This window comes from Xenopus laevis, chromosome 3S, assembly GCF_017654675.1.
Source record: "Xenopus laevis strain J_2021 chromosome 3S, Xenopus_laevis_v10.1, whole genome shotgun sequence".
In the NCBI taxonomy this organism is placed as follows: Eukaryota; Metazoa; Chordata; class Amphibia; order Anura; family Pipidae; genus Xenopus; species Xenopus laevis.
The window spans coordinates 52272798-52291451 of record NC_054376.1 but is presented as its reverse complement, the minus strand read 5'-3'; the positions used below and the strand labels follow the sequence as shown (position 1 = coordinate 52291451).

The 18654-nt window shown below is 41.0% G+C and overlaps 1 protein-coding gene across 4 annotated transcripts in view; it reads left to right on the top strand.

Annotated features, from left to right (window-relative positions):
• Nucleotides 1–18654, top strand: part of myo5a.S (myosin VA S homeolog) — a 90476-nt gene continuing 71822 nt past the window's right edge. For 2 of the 4 annotated variants that reach the window (XM_018255441.2, XM_041588305.1), the window contains exon 1: nucleotides 3–380. In XM_018255441.2, coding sequence (XP_018110930.1) covers nucleotides 354–380 — 27 coding nt within the window. In that variant the 5' untranslated portion in view covers nucleotides 3–353. Of the gene's footprint in view, nucleotides 381–18654 lie in introns of all 4 variants that reach the window. The other 2 variants (XM_041588303.1, XM_041588304.1) reach the window with 2 other exon arrangements.

The window sequence follows — 18654 nt, the reverse complement described above, 5'->3', positions numbered from 1 at the left end:
CCCCTAGGCGGCCATGCTTTGCTCTCGTGTTGTTCCCTGTAACATCAGTGCACGAGGCAGCGCTCGCAGAGACAGGGGATGAGGCTCCAGCTGCAGCCGGTGGGAGGCAGAGTCAGCTCAGCAATCTCAGCTCAAGAGTGAAAGGCAACAATCGCAGCTTCTTCCCCTCCAGCTCTCGCTCATACCCACAATGCACAGAGTCTGACACCAAAATAGAAATCTGGGAGGCAGGTAACATGGCGATTGTCAGCGGCACCTCTGGCTGAACGCATCTCCCGGGAGCGCTGGGTATACTGACGGCTTCAGGCGACCGCCCTGTTCCTTGTACATTACCGGAGCGAAGGTGAAGCAGCATGGCAGCATCCGAGCTGTACACAAAGGTAGGCAGCTCACATCGTCTCCATTCTCCTGTATCACAGGTGCAATATACAGTGGAACAAGGGCTGGGCTGCAGGATGGAGAGAGGGCGTTATACTGAGTGTTGCTGCTGCTGCTGACACTAACAAAGCCACAGAAGCTGCAATGAATGAAGCCATTGCCTTTCATGTGCAGCAGCTGCTGCCTCTCCCAGACCCCCACCCAGCCCTGTGCACTGAATATAGGCCAAGCAGCATCCCTCCTATTGTATTCTCTTCTACCAGACCCCCTGCTTTGGAGCTTGATCTGCTGCTTTTGCATGGATTCCATGGCTAGCAGCTGTATGAGTGTGATTATCTCCTTTCTTTTAATACACTTGCACTATTGTCATTTTTACACCCAAACAGTCGATTATGTTCATGATATATTGCACATGCACTGACTAATCCATTGTTACCCTTTGATTGGAAGATTAGCATGTGTTCTGTCAATAAATAACGGTTCTGCTCCTGACCACTTGTCCTTGACAAATGCTGACAATCAGCACAATCTAGTAGATCACGGATTCCCAACCAGCTGTCATAGTAAAAGTTCAACTCCCAGCATCCACCAACAGCCAGATGCGGTCAGGGGCTTCTGGGAGTTGTACTATAATAACAAATGGAAGGCCAGAGGTGTAGAATCTAAACACTTGATGTTGTAGAACAAGATCAGTAACAGTTTTCTATTAATGCTGCCATAGGGTGTAATTAACTTTCTTCTCCCTTCCCCCTAGATTTAAATCTGATAGTTTAATGCTTGATAGTTCCATCCAGGCTGAGTGAATAGATTGCAGAAAGGGAAGCATGGCACAACAGACCTTGGGCATCTAATTATATAAATCACAGTCGTTCGAAAAGATTGCTTCCGGCACATGACACATAACAGCCCTGGGCTGCAAGAATACTCTCATTTAGTTCACATGAAAGCACATTTGTTCAGGATCTCACTGATTTTCTGCAGCCCTAAATGGGCCTTTATCAATTCCACATGTTTATTCTAGCCAGTAAATGTATCGTGAATTATTTTTTCTCATAAGAAAAATGCCTTTAGCAGGTGTTACCCGGGATGGCCATCTAAAATGGCATTTTTCTCATCTGTATCAGTTATACTTTAATTTATATCAATTATAGTTCCCCTTAAATCATAGGTTCCCTGACTGTGGTACTGCCTGCCCAAAAAAGGCCAAAGCAGTGGATTTAAGGGGTCTCCATGAAGTCCAGTCTCTGCAAGATTAGTGTTGAATGTTTTTATGCTGTCAGAAATACCCCTCGCAACCCAGTCTAAATGCCAGCTGGGGTAAACACTTATGTGCTTTCCTTGATACCCCTTAGAACCATGGCACATTTGCCCTCCCTCCACTTAAGGTGGCAAACATGATGTGCCTGGAACCCAATAATACCTCTGCTACCAGTGTTTGTGTTCTCTTCTTCTTCTGTATTCGATTTTAAATGACATTGGTTTGGTTTTTCCTTCTTTCCCTAAGGCTAGTGATCCCCAACCAGTGGCTCGTGAGCATCATGTTGCTCACCAAGTCCTCTGATGTTGCTCCCATTGGCCTCAAAGCTGGTGCTTCTTTTGAATTTATGACTTGGAGGCAAGTTTTGGAGGCATAAAGATGTGTACTTCCAGACTCACCTGTATGCTGCCAGTCCACTTAGGGGCTACCAAATAACCAATTACAGCCCTTATCGGGCACCCCCTAGGAACTTTCATGCTTGTGTTGCTCCCCAACCTTTTTTTAAATTTAAAAGCGGCCCACGGTTAAAAAAGGTTGGGGACCAGTGCATAGGCTATTCATAGAAGATATTATGTCAGTGTAACCTTTTTCCAGAAAAGTAGTGGCAACAAAATTGGTATTGATCTCTCAACCCCGATGGCACTGGGAACCATGGTGGGCACCGTGCACCCCTGCAAGTGTCACCTAAAGATGTAACCATAGTGTTTCAGACAGGTGTGCCATACGTCTGCCATTTCGCATTGTAAGATATTCATTTGACACATGTATATTTGCTGTTATTTTGTAACCATTTAGTGATGGGCAAAACCTGGTGGAAAATTTTGCTCATCACCAGTAACAGAAGGTTTTAAAGCAGAGGTTTGCAAAACTGTGGGGCTGATGTTCAACCCCCCCCCCCCCCAGCATTGGCTGAGGGATCAGCTTGCAGGCTACTTAAGGTGAGATTTGGGGTGATTGCTTATTGCCTCTGCTAGATAGTCATAGAAGCTAAGCTTGAAGGCCAGTTTGGATGGAAGTGCCTTTTGGTGGGCCTTTGCACGTGGTGGGCAACCACGTGCTAATATGGGGTGCAAGGCCACCAAAGCCTAATAAATATTGTTGAATTACTGCTACAGCAGCTCTAAGTAGTCTGATACATTTCCCTCTGCACCTGTCTATTGCTAATTTCTTTTACTAAGTATTTCCTTATTATTTCATATTTGTTTTCTTTGTTGTTGTTGTTTTTAACCCCTTGCTCTTTGATATTGCCGTGCAGGGGAATAGAACAGAGAGAAAAAAAATCTGTGGTGCTGGCAGTCAGGTACTTGGCAGGTGGTGTTAAATTGTATCATCTGTAGTAGACAAGAGGTTAAAGAGAGAATGAAAATGTGAATGTTCCCTCTTTGCTCTAGTCAGTGTTGCCTGCTTTGCCATATAATAAGGTCATGTCTCCATTTTTATCCATATTAATCCTCTGCAGAGTTTGATAACACAGAACATGTTCTTGATATTCAGTGTCCATGTCTTTTGTTTTCACTCTTCTCTATGTTATTGTCAGTAATGATTTCTTATTATTTTGGGCAGTCTGCTCTCATTTGTCACTTTCTCATAGGATCTATTGGCTTTAAGCCCCTCATGCTATATCATTGTCAACATTTAAAACCTGTTTGTGTTTTATACATAGCCTCTTTTGATAATAAAGCCATGGACTCTGTCAGTGGGCCCAGTACTAGCAAAGAATTGAGATTTCTCTTGATAAATGAGGACCTGAATGTTGGCTTAACCAGTGGCGTAGCATCCAGGGGTGCAGGGGATGTGAACTAGAACTCCTTGGGGCCTGCCAGAGCCACGACAATCATATCACGGTTGGTCAGGCAGGGGAATATTCTCCCCACCCTCATCTGGATAGCATCACTAGGTACTGTTAATTACTTTTCCCTGTTTTCGCACACGTACAGATCAAATTTTATTATGTGCATATATGTATACATATTAAAGGCTACAAAACGTGACAATAGCTTAAAAGAGATGCATCCATTGGTAGCCTGTACATTATATACAGAAACTAAATTCATACAAGACAATCCAACCTGCTGCCATCTTGCTCTTGCTGAACTGCGCTTGTCCACAGCCAATGGCGCTGGTGGATTATATATAGCAATAGCTGGAGGGCCACAGCCTCTTGGGAGCTGCTTTTAGTGAAGCTGAAGAAGATGGATGGTGTACGAGTGAGTAAGCTAGGCCGGAAGTCATAATCTGACTTCATTCAGGGAAATGAGTAATCGTGGCTTGCGTTGCCTCTGTTGCCTAGCAGCTCTATGAAGCAGAAGGTAATATGCTCTATTATCTTTCAGATCACTCATCTTGATCCTTGTATAATTAAACCAGTTGCTGCCATGGTGGCTGATAAGATCTCTGCACATGTGGCAGTGCAGCTTGTTGAATGTACCAGCTTTTGTAGTCTCTATAAATATCAGTGGTTTTTATGGAGCTGTTAGTATTGGGTCCTTAAGGCAAAATGTCTTCTTACTAGGCTGTGACATATAAGGGCTCATTAATCAAAAGTAGGTGAAAATTGGCACAGAATTGTACCCATTAAAATACAGTTCTTGTGCCCACTTAAGCTACATGTCCGGTAGCGCTTTCAGACTCTTGTTACACAGTGCTTTCTGTGCTTTTTCAGTCACTATGTAGCAGCATGGCTAGACTAAAGCTTAGTTGGGTGCGCTGGTTTATTTACTGTGAAATATTTAAAGGGAAACCCAGTGTCTCCAGAGAATTGATTAAGGGCCTTTCAATGTAAAATCATAAAGTCTTGGGAAACTGAAATTGTATTGTGTGCATTATTAATAACAGGATAGGGCATCACTCCAGGTTCAGGTCAGCTGCTTATACTTGTTAAATCTAAAGGATTGGTCTCTCCTGCTGGGAATTAAAGAGGCAGGCAGTTATCCAATTCTTCCCCATTCTTAGCCTTCAGGTTTATGGCCATTTTGACCAATACACACATTTTAAAGGGGGGGGGGTGTAGGTTGTGTGTATATTTGTCTTGATATAGCCACTTGCCTGTTTTTACGTTTTCCAGCTGGATAAGCAAGTGCAGAGCTTCTCAGCAGGGTTGGTGCCCACCATCTCTAGCTTCAAAACTTGTGGTCTGAGGTTCCATGGTGGCAATTGGCAACCAGGAACATACTCGCTAGAAGCCAAATTAGCACAGTTGTAGCACTAGTCCTAGCACAGTTCACATGCTTGTGGTCGCTGATTACTTCCAGGAAACTGGGACCAGAAACTCTGTGACACCAAATTTGCGGTGCAGCTTTGCACTTGTGAACCTAGTACGGGGGGGGGGGAATTGATAAGGTTGGTATTTTTGGTGAGATAGGGCAGGGGGGAAGTTTGCCCCAAATATAAAAGTTAAAAATATTTAAGAAGGGGTTACTTTTTAAAAAGTGACGTTTGTCATAAATTTATTTTCAATGTCCTAAATAAGGCGTCTCCCTTAATGGCAAAGTGACAGAGAGAGGCACAGAATTGTTTAGTCTCTGACTGCAAACACTTAGGACTGGCCAACTTTACATACTTCCACTGTTCGTGAAGTACAACTTAAATCATTCAAGGTGACAGCCAATATAAGTCCGTATGAAGAGTAAGATGCTTTGTTTGGCATTTCTGCCATTCATACTGCCTTCGGTACTCATTCTGAGGTTCCATTGTATCCAACTGTGAGCTTACTACCGTGCTGAGGAACTGATACTCTACTATAAAATAAAGGTTTCACTACCACTAACTGTGGTGGGCTTATTAATAAAGTTTCCACATTGCTGCTTCTTTCACAAGCTTCTGCAAACAGCTCACTAGTGTCTTGATCTGATGTAATTTCCTCCCAGGAACTCTAAAGACACACAGCCATTTATATGCAGCTGATCTTGGGAAAATCCACTGCTGCAATATAAACACAGCCACATTACACCAGTAAAGTACAGCACTCTGTTCTAATCTCTTTATATAATGCAAGTAAATAAAAAAGGAGGACGATGGCCATTGCACCTACAAGGTTATGTTGTGTAGCTTGGCTTCTGGCTCTTCCATAAATGGAATTTTTTGTCACCTGTGTCATACAGCTTTCTGCCTGGGCAACAATGTAGCTGAAAATATCTGCCATACCAGGCCATTGAGGTGCAAGCTGAGGTCATTTCAATGATATATTTATTTAATTTCTAAGGTCACTGAGCTAAGGCAGCAGTCATGTGTCTTTTTCTGTGTCGGTGGCTCAACACCTGTTTTCTATGAGCATTTTGTAAATACATTTTCTTTATCAATTATGTTTGTGTGTGTGGTTGTCTGAAAGCCCTTCTGCTTTCACAACATTACCCAGAGTTTTCATTTTGGAATCAGCCCATATCCTGGCATCCAGGAGGGCAATGCAGTGCAGAAGGGCATTGTTGCCTCACAGTGGGGGTCCATCAGGGTTGGGGGCCTTGCCAGTAGGGAACTTGTTAATTACATCTGTGCTTTCTCCCTTGGTGATCTTTTAGCTGAGGAACTAAGCTTGGAATAGCCTGGGGATGGCCACTTCATCAAGGTATTGACTGAAATCATCAGGATAGGTAGTGTTTTTGGAAATAAAGATTGGAATAAAAAACAACAGACTCTGATAGTATGTGGTCCTGTGCCCTAATGTCCTGCCCTGTTCTGGAGATTATCATGGGAATGGAGATTAATTGGTTTTGCCACCAAGTCAGAATAGCCACCATTTGTCCCCTTTGTCATATCAGGAGTTGGCTCTACGCTGTTCCAGTTGGGAATACTTCTGCACATATGTTAAGCTGACATTTCTCTGAGCAGTATTCCAACAGGCTATCCACATGCTGATTCCACCTCCTATAATGTGTTGCGGATGGTATTAGGTATCTGAGTGTATTAGCTTTCATGAGAGAACCCAAAGGCTGACACAATACAAATATATATATATATATATATATATATATATATATATATATATATATATATATATATATATATATATATATATATATATATATATATATATATATATATATATATATATAAAATCAGGAGATCCCATCCACAGAGAAAGTTACAGTTCTTAATGGTTATTGGATCTGCTGCTCTGTCATGGAAAGCACTGTGGGGTAGGCTGACCGTGTGGCAGGCTTATGCGAGTGGAAATACAGTCACTGTATTGCGTTGGCAGGGCGATCAAAGATGTGGATTTTATTGCCCTCTATGATCTGCAGCTTGGCTGGGAATAGTATGCAGTTATTAATCCTAAAGTGTCTTGGTTATTGTTTAAGGTATTATGTGCTGGCACCCTGGAAGGTGATGTTGCCTTTCTTCCTTGCTACCAGCAGTTCCGTGTTCTTTTCATGGTAATTAAGTAACTTAATGAGGAAGGGCAGTGAAGGTGTTTTAAGTGGAAGGGTCTGCTTGGGAACCCTGCCGGACTGGCCTACTAGAGTACCATTTGGCCTCCCCATGAGCCCCAATCAAAGGCTTTTCTCATCAGCCCTTTCCACATAGACTCATATGAAATCTATTTCATTTAGCATTGGCACAGTTCAGCATTGTTAATATGCTCCCTAGCCACTATTTGGTTGAAGGAATTGGAGAAGGAATAGTCTTTACAATAAATGTTCTATTTGCCTTATAATTAGCTGTCTGCTAAAGGGCTTATTACTTGTAAAATATATAAAGAATACCCGAGTTTAACATTGTAGCATTAATATAGTTTAGTCATCAGTTGACTAAATCTATTTTGGTATGCCCTAGGTCAGGGGTGCCCAAAAGGTAGGTCGGGATTTACCAGTAGACCTTTAGCTAGTGATCAGTAGATCTCAAGACAGTGTCAACAAACAGCTTGTCTAAATTACCCTCCTGTTTCATGCTTTTCATTCAGATATTTATTATGTTAAGGTTACATAAGAAATAGTTAAATATAGCAATTTAAAGTCTCTCATAAATCAAAATAATATTTAAGTAATATTTTCCATGGAACAGAATGCTAACAAAGCTTTTATGGATGTAGATCTTAATGGGACAACATCCCTAAAAGTAGACCTCACATTAGTAAAGTATGGGCACTCCTGCCCTAGGTATATAGCCTTTGGATGCTCTTTATTGGAGTAGCTTGCCTTTTGGGGATGATGAATTAGAAGGAATAGACTGAGGCCCAGGTCAGAGGTCAGTGTCTAAATGAATTGGTTTAATGTGTGAGAGTAATGGATTCAGTTTTATGTGAAATGGCCTATCACCTCAACACAAAGTGATATTATATCCTGAAACAAAAGAAACACGCAGAAATGTATTACATGTGATGGCAGTGACTGAATTCTATCTTATTCCTGATAACTTGGATGGCAATAACTGACTAAATTAATAATTATTTGTGAAAGTATGTTCCTGGAAAAACATAGCAGCCCTTCCCCCAGACTCCTAGGATTTGGTTAGAGTAATTTGAAATGTGATGGACATTCCCTAATGTCCTTATGCCAATGTTTCTCTAAAGCATAACACAATTCTCTGTGCTCCTGAGCTGTTCTAAGGGTAACATTTTAGAAAGTGTCTGAAAGGGTTTATGTCTACTGTCTGGTGATTGGTGAAGATGGATAATCTAGTGAAAATGTAGGTGGGGGGTGTAGTGGGAGAAATTGGAGAGAAGGCATTAGAATCATTATAGACATCATTCTAAAAGCCACAGAGCAGTTCCACCATGTCACAGGCCCTAAAATGTGATGTTCATGATTAGAGATATAATACACAAAAGCCATGAATATCTTGTAAATGATATGCTTATAAATGGTGACTAGTGATGTCATCAGTTATAAACGGTCATGTAATTTTTGTCACATCACTCACTAAAACTTGTTTATTATGATAAATAAAGTACCTCTTTTGCAAAAATATGAGGATATTCGAAGTCAGCTTGGAGTTCCATGACCTGTTTGGCCTCCTGATTTTATATGTTCATGAAACTCCTTGGTGACTTATAATATCCTTATGTTTTACAAAGGGGCTACTTAATTCCCTATATTATGGAAGTGAGAGGAGTTACAGTTAATTTTCAGTTCTGCTGGATTGGTCTATTAACCTGAACAGGTGGAAAAATGCTTTTGGGGAATTTTCAAATTGCTTCAAAACAGTTGTGTGCAATTTCACAAACCAGAGACCAGCGGTGAATTAAAAAGCAACTTTATTTCCCCCAACATTTCTCCTACTAGCGCGTTTCGTGTGTTAACAGGGGCGTAACTATAGAGGAAGCAGACCCTGCGCCTGCAGGAGGGCCCAGGAGGTATAGGGGCCCCACGAGGCCCTAATTCATATACAGTTTCAATAAATATTGGTAAAACAAGTCAACTGCTAAAAATTTTGGGGGCCTGAAAAATAATTTGCTGTGGGGCCCAGTAATATCTAGTTACGCCACTGTGTGTTAACACACGTACTCATAGGCAAATTGCACAATAATTGAGTGTCCCATGTACTGATTGCTTAAATATTTGTAAAATGACCCATCTATGGTCCCCTTTAAATGGCCACATTTTTATATGGTTTCCTACCAAACTATTATTGTGAGATCCCCTTTGACAGATCAGCCTCTATTACAGTCACACCAAAGTTAATCGGGCAAAAAAATGGCAAACTGAGGTGACCTATGACCAAATTCATTGGGTATTTTGCACTTTTGCTGAGTGATCTGACCAAACCTCTGATGGGCCAGTTGAATTTTTGCACTTTGAACATGTTCATGTGTAGCCAACATGCTCCAACATGTCCATCTGATCATCTCATGTCCTGCACCTAAAACATTGCATTACATTCTCTTGGTGACTAAGGAGCAGATTTATGAAGGGTCGAATGAACTCGAAATTAGAATAAAAAACAGCCTAAATAGTCTAAATATTTCAAGAAAGTAGAATTTTTTAAACTCGGGTTAATTGGATCAACCAGAAAACTTTATTTGAATTCGAATCGGATTTGTTTCGAGTTTTTTCTCCGGAAAAAAAACTTGATTTTTCAGGAAGGTAGCAAACAATCCAAATTGATCCCATGACATCCCCCATAGGCTAAAACAGCAATTCGGCAGGTTTAAGGTGGCACATAGTCGAATTCGAATTCTTATAGACAGTACATGATATATTTTGAAAATTGAATTTGAATTTTTTTAAAAACTCTAATTGAATTTTGACTATTCCCTACTCGAATTCCACTAAAAAAACCTCGTTGATTCAAATTTCAAAATTCAAATTTTCACGTAGACCCTTGATAAATCTACCCCTAAATGTATATGGTTGATGCATTGTCACTACCTTCTTCCCTCCGACTGTGTGCTGCTCTGAGGGTCTTTCTTAATGTGTCTGCTCCTTGATTTAATACTACATATGGGTTTGTTCATTTGCCTAGTTATCAGCCTACCAGTAAATGAAAAATCCCAACATACTCTACTTATTGGTTCAGTGGCCAAGGAAAACTGACCGTGTATATAATGCAAAGTAGCCTTGCTGTGAAAGCAAGCTTGTCAAAGAATCCAGTCAACCCAAAACAACTGTCCTTGTCTGTAATACATTACTTATTTGGTCTAATCTCCTGCCATGCCCTCTCTGTAAAGGTAGCTATAGACGCACAGATAATAACGTACAAAACAAAATTTCGTCCGATATTCGGTGCGTGTATGGTGGGAAAAGAGCCAACCGATATTGGCAGAAGACTTGGATATCGGTTGGCTCGTCGATCGGGCTGGACGGAAAATTTTTATCAGGTGCCTTTGAAGGGACCCAAAGCATTGATGGTGTGGTGATTAAATAAATAAAGTGAAGGGGTGACCCCCCACTGCAAAAGAAAGAAGTGTGTGCGGATCCTTTTATCAACATTCACGTTGCTAGGGGACCTTGCCGGGTCGACGGAAGAACGCACCACCTCTGCAGGATCAGTGAGATTGGGTGTGCGGTAAGAAAATCACATTGCTTTGAAGGGACCCAAACATCGGCCATTGTTAGTGCTGAATCGTCAGATACAGGTAGAATTCTATTGTTTCTTCCCGTATATCTACCTGTATATCTGACGATTCAGCTCTACACGTGTGTATTGAAACAAATGATCTTTCTTGGCAAGATCTTTTCCAAGAAAGATCATAATTGTTACATCTATGGCCACCTTAAGCGCAGATAAGTGAAAAGAGCAAAACTAAATGCTTAATCAGGGATGGACTTGAAGAATACCAGCAATGGGCAGTGCAGAGAATCTGGGACTTCACCTTAAATTATAAAAGTAAACCATATATCATTTAGCTGTTGTTACATTTCAGTTTATTTTATTACTTGAGAGTCCTGTGGAAGGCCCTCTCCCTTCTGCCTATGTCTAGTGGTTAACTTGAACCTGGATTAGGAAAGAACTTTCCATAATTTTGTACAATAGCCTCACAGTATTTACAAGGGGACATAATGCCATAATGGGAACAGTGATGCATACTTGGGCAGATATATTTTTGGTGTAAGTGCTTCATTTGTAAAAGAAGAAATTAGGGTAGGGATTTCAGTCTCAAAAGACATCACAGTTTAATGGTGAATTATAAGAAAGAGTATGTGTCCAGAGAGCCATCATTATAGATCTTAAGTGCGGAGGCCCATAGCAAAGAGTGCCAGTATAGCTAAAATGCATTGCTGAACATATCAACCATTATTGGTTGATACATCCCAAAAAATAATAAAATAAACTAGCTTGTTCCAATCCATTATAAAGGGGATGCTTACCTTCTAAACACTTGATGGCAAATTCCCTAACGCGCGGAAATTCACCAGCGACGGCTTCGCACACGTTGCTACACTTCACCAGGCGAAAATTCGCTCAGACAATGCTAATTTACTGAAATGCGAATTTGCACCCAGGGCGCCAAACTCTGGCGATTTTTTGCTATTGTTACATCTGCAATCAAAGTGAAGATGCGCTGGTGTTCAGTTATGCCTGGCGCAACTTCTTGTTCTGCTGTCGATGGAGTGGGCTAGAGGCAGCATCCTTTATGTTCAGTGCAAGTGATTGGGAGAACTGCTGAAATGATCATTGCAGCCCATTAGCAAAGTCCTAAATAACACAGGCCTTTAAAGGGGAGGTTGAACAGTTGAGGAAAACAAGTTGCAACAATTACACTTTATTACATACAATGTATCTGATATAGCAGAATGAAAGCTGACAAACCTGCAGTCTTGTATGTTTGGTTAGAAGACTGTATGGGAAAAGCTAGGCGAGCTAGTGCTAGTTATATTCATTGTTATGAAGAATTTATAAACTCTTTATATCACGCTCTGCCTGCTTTATATAGTAACCTATTGAATCTATCTCTGTAATTCATATTTGCTGTTGAAATGAAATGATACCTGGTAGTCTCCTTACAAAAATATCATTTTTGTACTGACACAAAACAGAAATGTCATGCTTTTATAGTTTTTCCTTTATAACAGAGGATTAAATGGTAGTGTTTGCATCTTTTTTTGTTCAGGAAAATCCAGGCAGCAGCAATAATGTAGATCCACTGAAGATGATGCCATTTCTTTTTTAGATCCATTGCAGATGCTGCAGATTTCCCCCATTTCCCTCTTAGGAATCTCTGATGTGAGAAAAAGAAGACAATAATTTGACCAGTGAATGCAAACTGTAACGCTCATTCATAATCCCTGTGAATAGACTTTGCTGGATATGTAGCATATATTAGCAGACCATTCTTGTCTCCTTCATATAACCCTGGCAATTGCTGCAAGTCATGTTCCTCAGTGACATCTCACATATCCACATGCATGCAGAGGGCATGAGGCAAATGCTCACACAGCACATAATAAGCTAAATATAACTGCTGTAGTATGGTCCCTGCAGTGTTTGGGCTGCTGACTGTTGATCAAGATTTGATCACATTTGAAAAGCTGTTGTGCAGACTGTGACGCTCTTCTTCTGGCTGTGCCTTTCAGGAATAAATGAATAATACTGAGTCATTCATTCTGCATTTGTGTGTGTCTGGCTGTCCCTCTGAAACTGCAAAGTGTGCCTGGAGAAGAGGTGCTTTAGAATAGATATGCTATCTATCTATCTATCTATCCTATCTATCCTATCTATCCTATCTATCTATCTATCTATCTATCTATCTATCTATCTATCTATCTATCTATCTATCATTAAACACTCTAATGCTTCATTTGCCTGTAGGTCCTTGTAGCAGACACAATGGCACCCATTCTGATTAGAAGGAAGTAGATTGCATCTTAATATTAGGAAAGGGCTTTTTACAGTGAAAGCTGTGAAGTTGTGGAATTCTCGCTGTTTATCAGTTGTTTAGATGAGGACTGCCCAACTGGTCGCCACAGGCTGCATTCGGCCCGCGGCCTCCCCTTTGTGTGGCCCCCCACATGAAAGTCTGCCCGCTGTGTCTGCTTACCATGTGTAAACTTTAAAAGGTAATTGAAATGGCCCCTGCATTGTTTAAAACTCAAATTCACACTGTAATCCTCTGTATTGTTCACACATGTAACACCTCTATTGTTCACACCCCTAAAGCCCTGTACTGTACACATCTGAGACACATATACAAAATGCTCATGTGGCACCAGCACTGCATCACTGTATGCAGTACATCTTAGAGTAGTCCTGATTGGCTTCCCTGTCTCCTGCAATGTTCCGGCTGCCCTTTGCTCCTTGGGTGTGCCATACTTTGCCTGCCCTATGCTCCCTGTGTGTGCCATACTTTGCCTGCCCTATGCTCCGTGTGTGTGCCATACTTTGCCTGCCCTATGCTCCCTGTGTTTGCCATACTCTGCCTACCCTGTGCTCCCTGTGTGTGCCATACTTTGCCTGCCCTATGCTCCCTGTGTGTGCCATACTTTGCCTGCCCTATGCTCCCTGTGTTTGCCATACTCTGTCTGCCCTATGCTCCTTGGGTGTGCCATAATCTGCCTGCCATAACATATGCTTCCTGTGTGTGCCATACTTTTGCCTGCCTTAAGCTCCCTGTGTGTGCCATACTCTGCCCGCCCTATGCTCCCTGTGTGTGACATACTCTGCCTGCCTTAAGCTTCCTGTGTGTGCTATACTCTGCCTGCCCTATGCTCCATGTGTGTGCCATACTCTGCCTGTCCTATATGTGTGCCATACTCTGCCTGTCCTATGCTCCATGTGTGTGTGCCATACTCTGCCTGTCCTATGCTCCATGTGTGTGTGCCATACTCTGCCTGCCCTATGCTTGCTGTGTGTGCACTTCTCTGGTACATTGCTTCATAGGTGGGCAACTATTTGCCCTAGTTTGGCAATTTTTATTTTCTTGGTCTCACCACCAAAGAAAATAAATGATATGGCATCAATAAAATTGATATGTTAGTACTGCACACACTTTATCACAAGACTGCTTGTTGCTCTTAGCTAAACACTATTAGCTTTTGTTGACCTTACAAAATGAGCTAATATCTCCCCCTCCATAGGGAAAGCCCCACAATGGTTTAATTCACAACCCAAGAATGGTGTGTCACATGTCCATTTTTATGATTTCCATGGGTGTTTGGTGCAATATTTCTAGGGCAGATGATCCAGATATGGTTATTCTCAGTCAGTAGGGGATATGGCTTGCTCATGTAAAGACCTTTCTGTGCGCATCTCCAGCTTGACTCTCATCCAAGGAAATACAAAACCGTATGATTAAACAAAATCTTCAATTTCCTGGGGGATATTTGCATGCACTGCCTGACGGCTGGAAAATGGAGAACGATTTAGATTTTGCTTATGTTACAGTGAGTACGCTATGAAAACCAGCTTTTGTATGTTTATGTGTATGCAAATTTGGCTGATAATAAATACTTTATTGACATTGTTTAGGTTCTCCATCTACAAATCTCATCATACATCTTTTTCTATCCAGATAAAAGGGGTCATTAACAAATGCAAGCTCAACTGCAAAGTGCTGAAATGGACAAAGAACAGAGTGCACATTAATGCTATTCACAAAGGCCCTTTCACATCCATACATGCTACAGAGCAACATGCCATGAGGGCCAATGCAAAGGGAACATGGTCTTACTGGCAGCCTGGGCATGCCAGCAATTTCAGCATACCCTTAGTTTCTGGCAGTGGTTACAAGCCACTGATTTTTATAAGTGAATCAAACACTAATGCCTTTATTGTTGTAGCGTGATGCAGTTAAAATGCAGTGACAAAAATGTGCCACATCTTGCACGCAATTAACCAATACAGATATTATGCCAGATACAGATGCCTTTTAATGTTGTGTTCTGGGGTAACATGTTGCATTATAGGTAAAAACAATTTGCAACTGCATTTTGATGTCTTATGAACTATTCATGCATCTCCAATGTTCCCAAGTTCCAAGATTGTGTCAGCCTTGGAGGACATTGAGTAAATAAGCAGATATGTAGGAACGTAGCATTCTGAGGAGTAGCCAGACTGTGCAGCCTTCGCAGTTTTGGAACAGTGTGTGTGTTGGCCCTCAGTGAATGCAAGACAAATATTTTCCATAGTGGTAAAGCTTGACCATGGTTTTGACTTGGCAAGAATAAGGCAAAGGAAGCTGAAGGGGAAGTTTCTGCATGCAAAGTAAACACACAACCACACTGAATCAAATATATGAGCATACTACTCCTAAAAATACAAATAAACAAAATACTGCACAGAATATTTTTTTGGATGTCATTGTCATTCTCTCTGTCTCTAAAAAGTATTTTCCTCTTGCCCTAGTTGAGCCACTCAAGAAATAAAATCAAATTGCATCAATTTTGTAGTTCATAGAAGCAGACAGTAACTGGAGAGCTTAAAGAATATGTGATGTTGTCAATCTTGAAGAATGAACACAGAGATGCCAGACTGCAGGATAGAAGTTGCTTTATTCCTGGCTGTTCTCTCCACACCCCTGCTCCTCCCCTTTCACTTCCCCTGAATTATCTGGTCCAGTTGCTGCTGGAGTTATTGTAGGTACTCCAGAAGACATATCCCCAGGTGTGTTTGGAGTTGGACTGATGTTCATTTCTTCATCATTGTCATCATAAGCCTCTTGGTCTTTTTCACCGGTTATGGCCTTGAAGTTTCTTGAAGTGTGATATATTTCTTGTTACTTGTTGGCAATTGCGCTGAGCAGTGACCATGGTACCCTTGACATGGGTAACTTTATAGGGTTCAGAATGACTTAATGAGGATAACTTGCTGCCAGGTCTCACACTCTTGACAAGAACCCAGTCACTAACCTTCAATTTTATCGTTTTTCCATGACGCCCATCCTGATAATCATATTGTTTAATTTTCTCTTTTGCGGCAGCATCATTACATGTAATGGGTGTACTGGCTGAAGTTACAGGGAGATTTAGGAGTTTGATACACAAAGGGAATTTGCATAATTCTTGTTGCAAACACTTATGTTCTATGGTAACAGTCCTGAGATTTTTGTTGATGGATTGCATAGACCATTCAACCTCACCATTGGCCTGAGGCCAGTAAGGAGTAATATTCCTGTGGGTAAAGCCTAGGTATGTGACAAGAGACTGAAAGGAGAGACATTGTCAGTCTTTGCAGTATCTGGTATGTCGTATTCAGAAAACAGCTTGTCTAATTTGGGTATGACAGCTCTTACAGAGGTTGCTGAGACAGTTTCAATGTCATACAATCTGTCATCCATGATGACTAGTAGGTATGAATGGTCAGAAATGGAGCAGAAGTCAACACTTGTTGAATTCCTACAGTTGTCATTGCTTTGGGCACAACATGCGCCACTACAAAATTCACATGTTCCTCCGCAAGAATGGTTGCTATAAGCTCTGTAGACCAAAATAAGATATAACTGGTCACTAGTCAGGTTACACTTAAGTGCATCAAAAGAATTTTGATGCTTCCTGGTCCATGACTATGGAAAATCTTGTTTTTTTTGTGAGCTGTCACAGGGATTCTGACACAGTAGCAAGATCAGGAATAAAACTGGCCACTATATGTAACAAGGCCAAGAAAACTCATTCAGTAATATCAAATGTTTGCAGTTGCTGTAAATCTTTCTCGACCAGCTTGCTAACATAAAAAGGGATGCATCTGTGAGTTTGAACTGAGGGTGGTATTGTCAGGGCCTGAAGGCTCTGCTTAGGAGTTGCAGACCAAGGAGGAAGCAGAAGGCACCAAACACAGTTCATGGTATCCAAGGGGGTTAAGAAGTGGCAAAGTCAATCCAGGCAGAGGTCAGTTCAGGCAGCAAGGTTCTTAGTCAATATAACAGGCCGAGGTCAAGATCAGGAATCAAGGTCAGAAGTAGTGATAACACACCCAGGAACACAATAAGTTGAACTTATAATTGGGCAAGGTTCGGGTGTCTTTTTTAAAGGCTGATTTTCGCGACAAAGGATCGTGTGTCGCCTGGGAACCGCCATCTTGCCGGTGGTGCTGAAGCAGGAAGGAGCGACGACGGGCACTCCTTATAGGTATTGACTGATTTATATGAAGTTTCACTTGCAGCCTCTTTAATTTGTCAATGTCTTTAAAAAGGCTTGGATGTTTATGGATAATGACGTTGCTTACTAGTGTAAAAAGACTTAGGGCCACTGCACTGTTGTAGCTAATGAGTGTATCAGCAAAACCATTACCAAGAGTCAGTTATTGAATTATCTATGAATGTCAGTTCTGACTGAAATTTCCCACATATAGGCAAGGCATGTGATGATCCATAAGAAAATATTTTCAGCTCGATATTTTGTAATGCAGGTTTGCTTGTAAAGTAAGTGGTTTGACTGATAACATTGACAGATACCCCTGTATCAATAAGATCCTCTACACATTGTTACCACCTATTCAAATTATCTGCTTTGGATTAGCAATTGCATGTACATGATTAGAATCCTTTTCAGTTATTGAAAATAGGTATGTGCTTCCTTTATCTTCAGCTAATACTGTGCTTACTCTCTTTCCTGATGCTTTTAACAGGTACAGGTAAATGTTTTTTGGAGCTGATCTGCATTCTTTGTTGGTGGGAATAAGGGCTACTGCAATAATAGCAGGTTGCAGCAGATCTATGCGCTTGACATGGTTTCAGTGTGATATTTGATCTGTGATATTGTCAGTTTGCTTAAAGGAACAGTAAGACCAAAAAGGAATGGGCAATGTAATGTAGTGTTGCCCTGCACTGGTATAACTGGTGTGTTTGCTTCAGAAACATTATTATAGTTTATAAAACAAACTGTTGTGTAGCCATGGGGGCAGCCATTCAAGTAAAGGATATGCAGTAGATAACAGAAATTCTGAAGAATCCCATTGTATACTGCAGAACTTATCTGTTATCTGCTGTGTATCCTGTGCCTTTTCTCCTTTTTCCATCTTGAATGACTGCCCCCATGGCTACACAACAACTTGTTTATATAAACTATAGTAGAGTTTCTGAAGCATCACATCCGTTTTACCAGTGCAGAACAAAAGTACATTATATTTTTATTAATTTAGAATACTTTCATTTTTTGTTGTTACCGTTCCTTTAATCATTTTTGCTGCATCATTCATATCTCTAGTCATTTAGCCAAGGTCATAGTGGGGTCTCTGAGTTCCTGTCGCCTCAGTTTAGCTGATTTGCACCCTTGTATGAGCTGCATGCGAATTTCCTTGCAAATTCACATGAGGAAGCAAGATGCCTTAGTCTCACATGATACTCGTTAGTGCTCTCACTTGGTGACTGTCTTGACTGTCTAAATTGAAAGTCTCAAAAACTGGATTTTTATGTGGAGAAAAGTAGTTTGTTATAAAGATATAATACACAAAAGCCATGAATATCCTGTAAACTATATTCTTATAAACGGCTTAGTGATGTCGTCCGTTATAAACATAACTCACTAAAACGTGTGTATTATAATAAATAAAGTACCCATTGTTGGTAATATGAGGATATTAGACGTAACCTCAGAGTTCCATGACCTGTATGAAAGCACTTGGCCTTTGGCCTCATTCTTTTATATGGTCATGTTACTCCTCGGTAACTTATAATGTCCTTATATTTTACAATATGGGGTATTTTTTTCTCT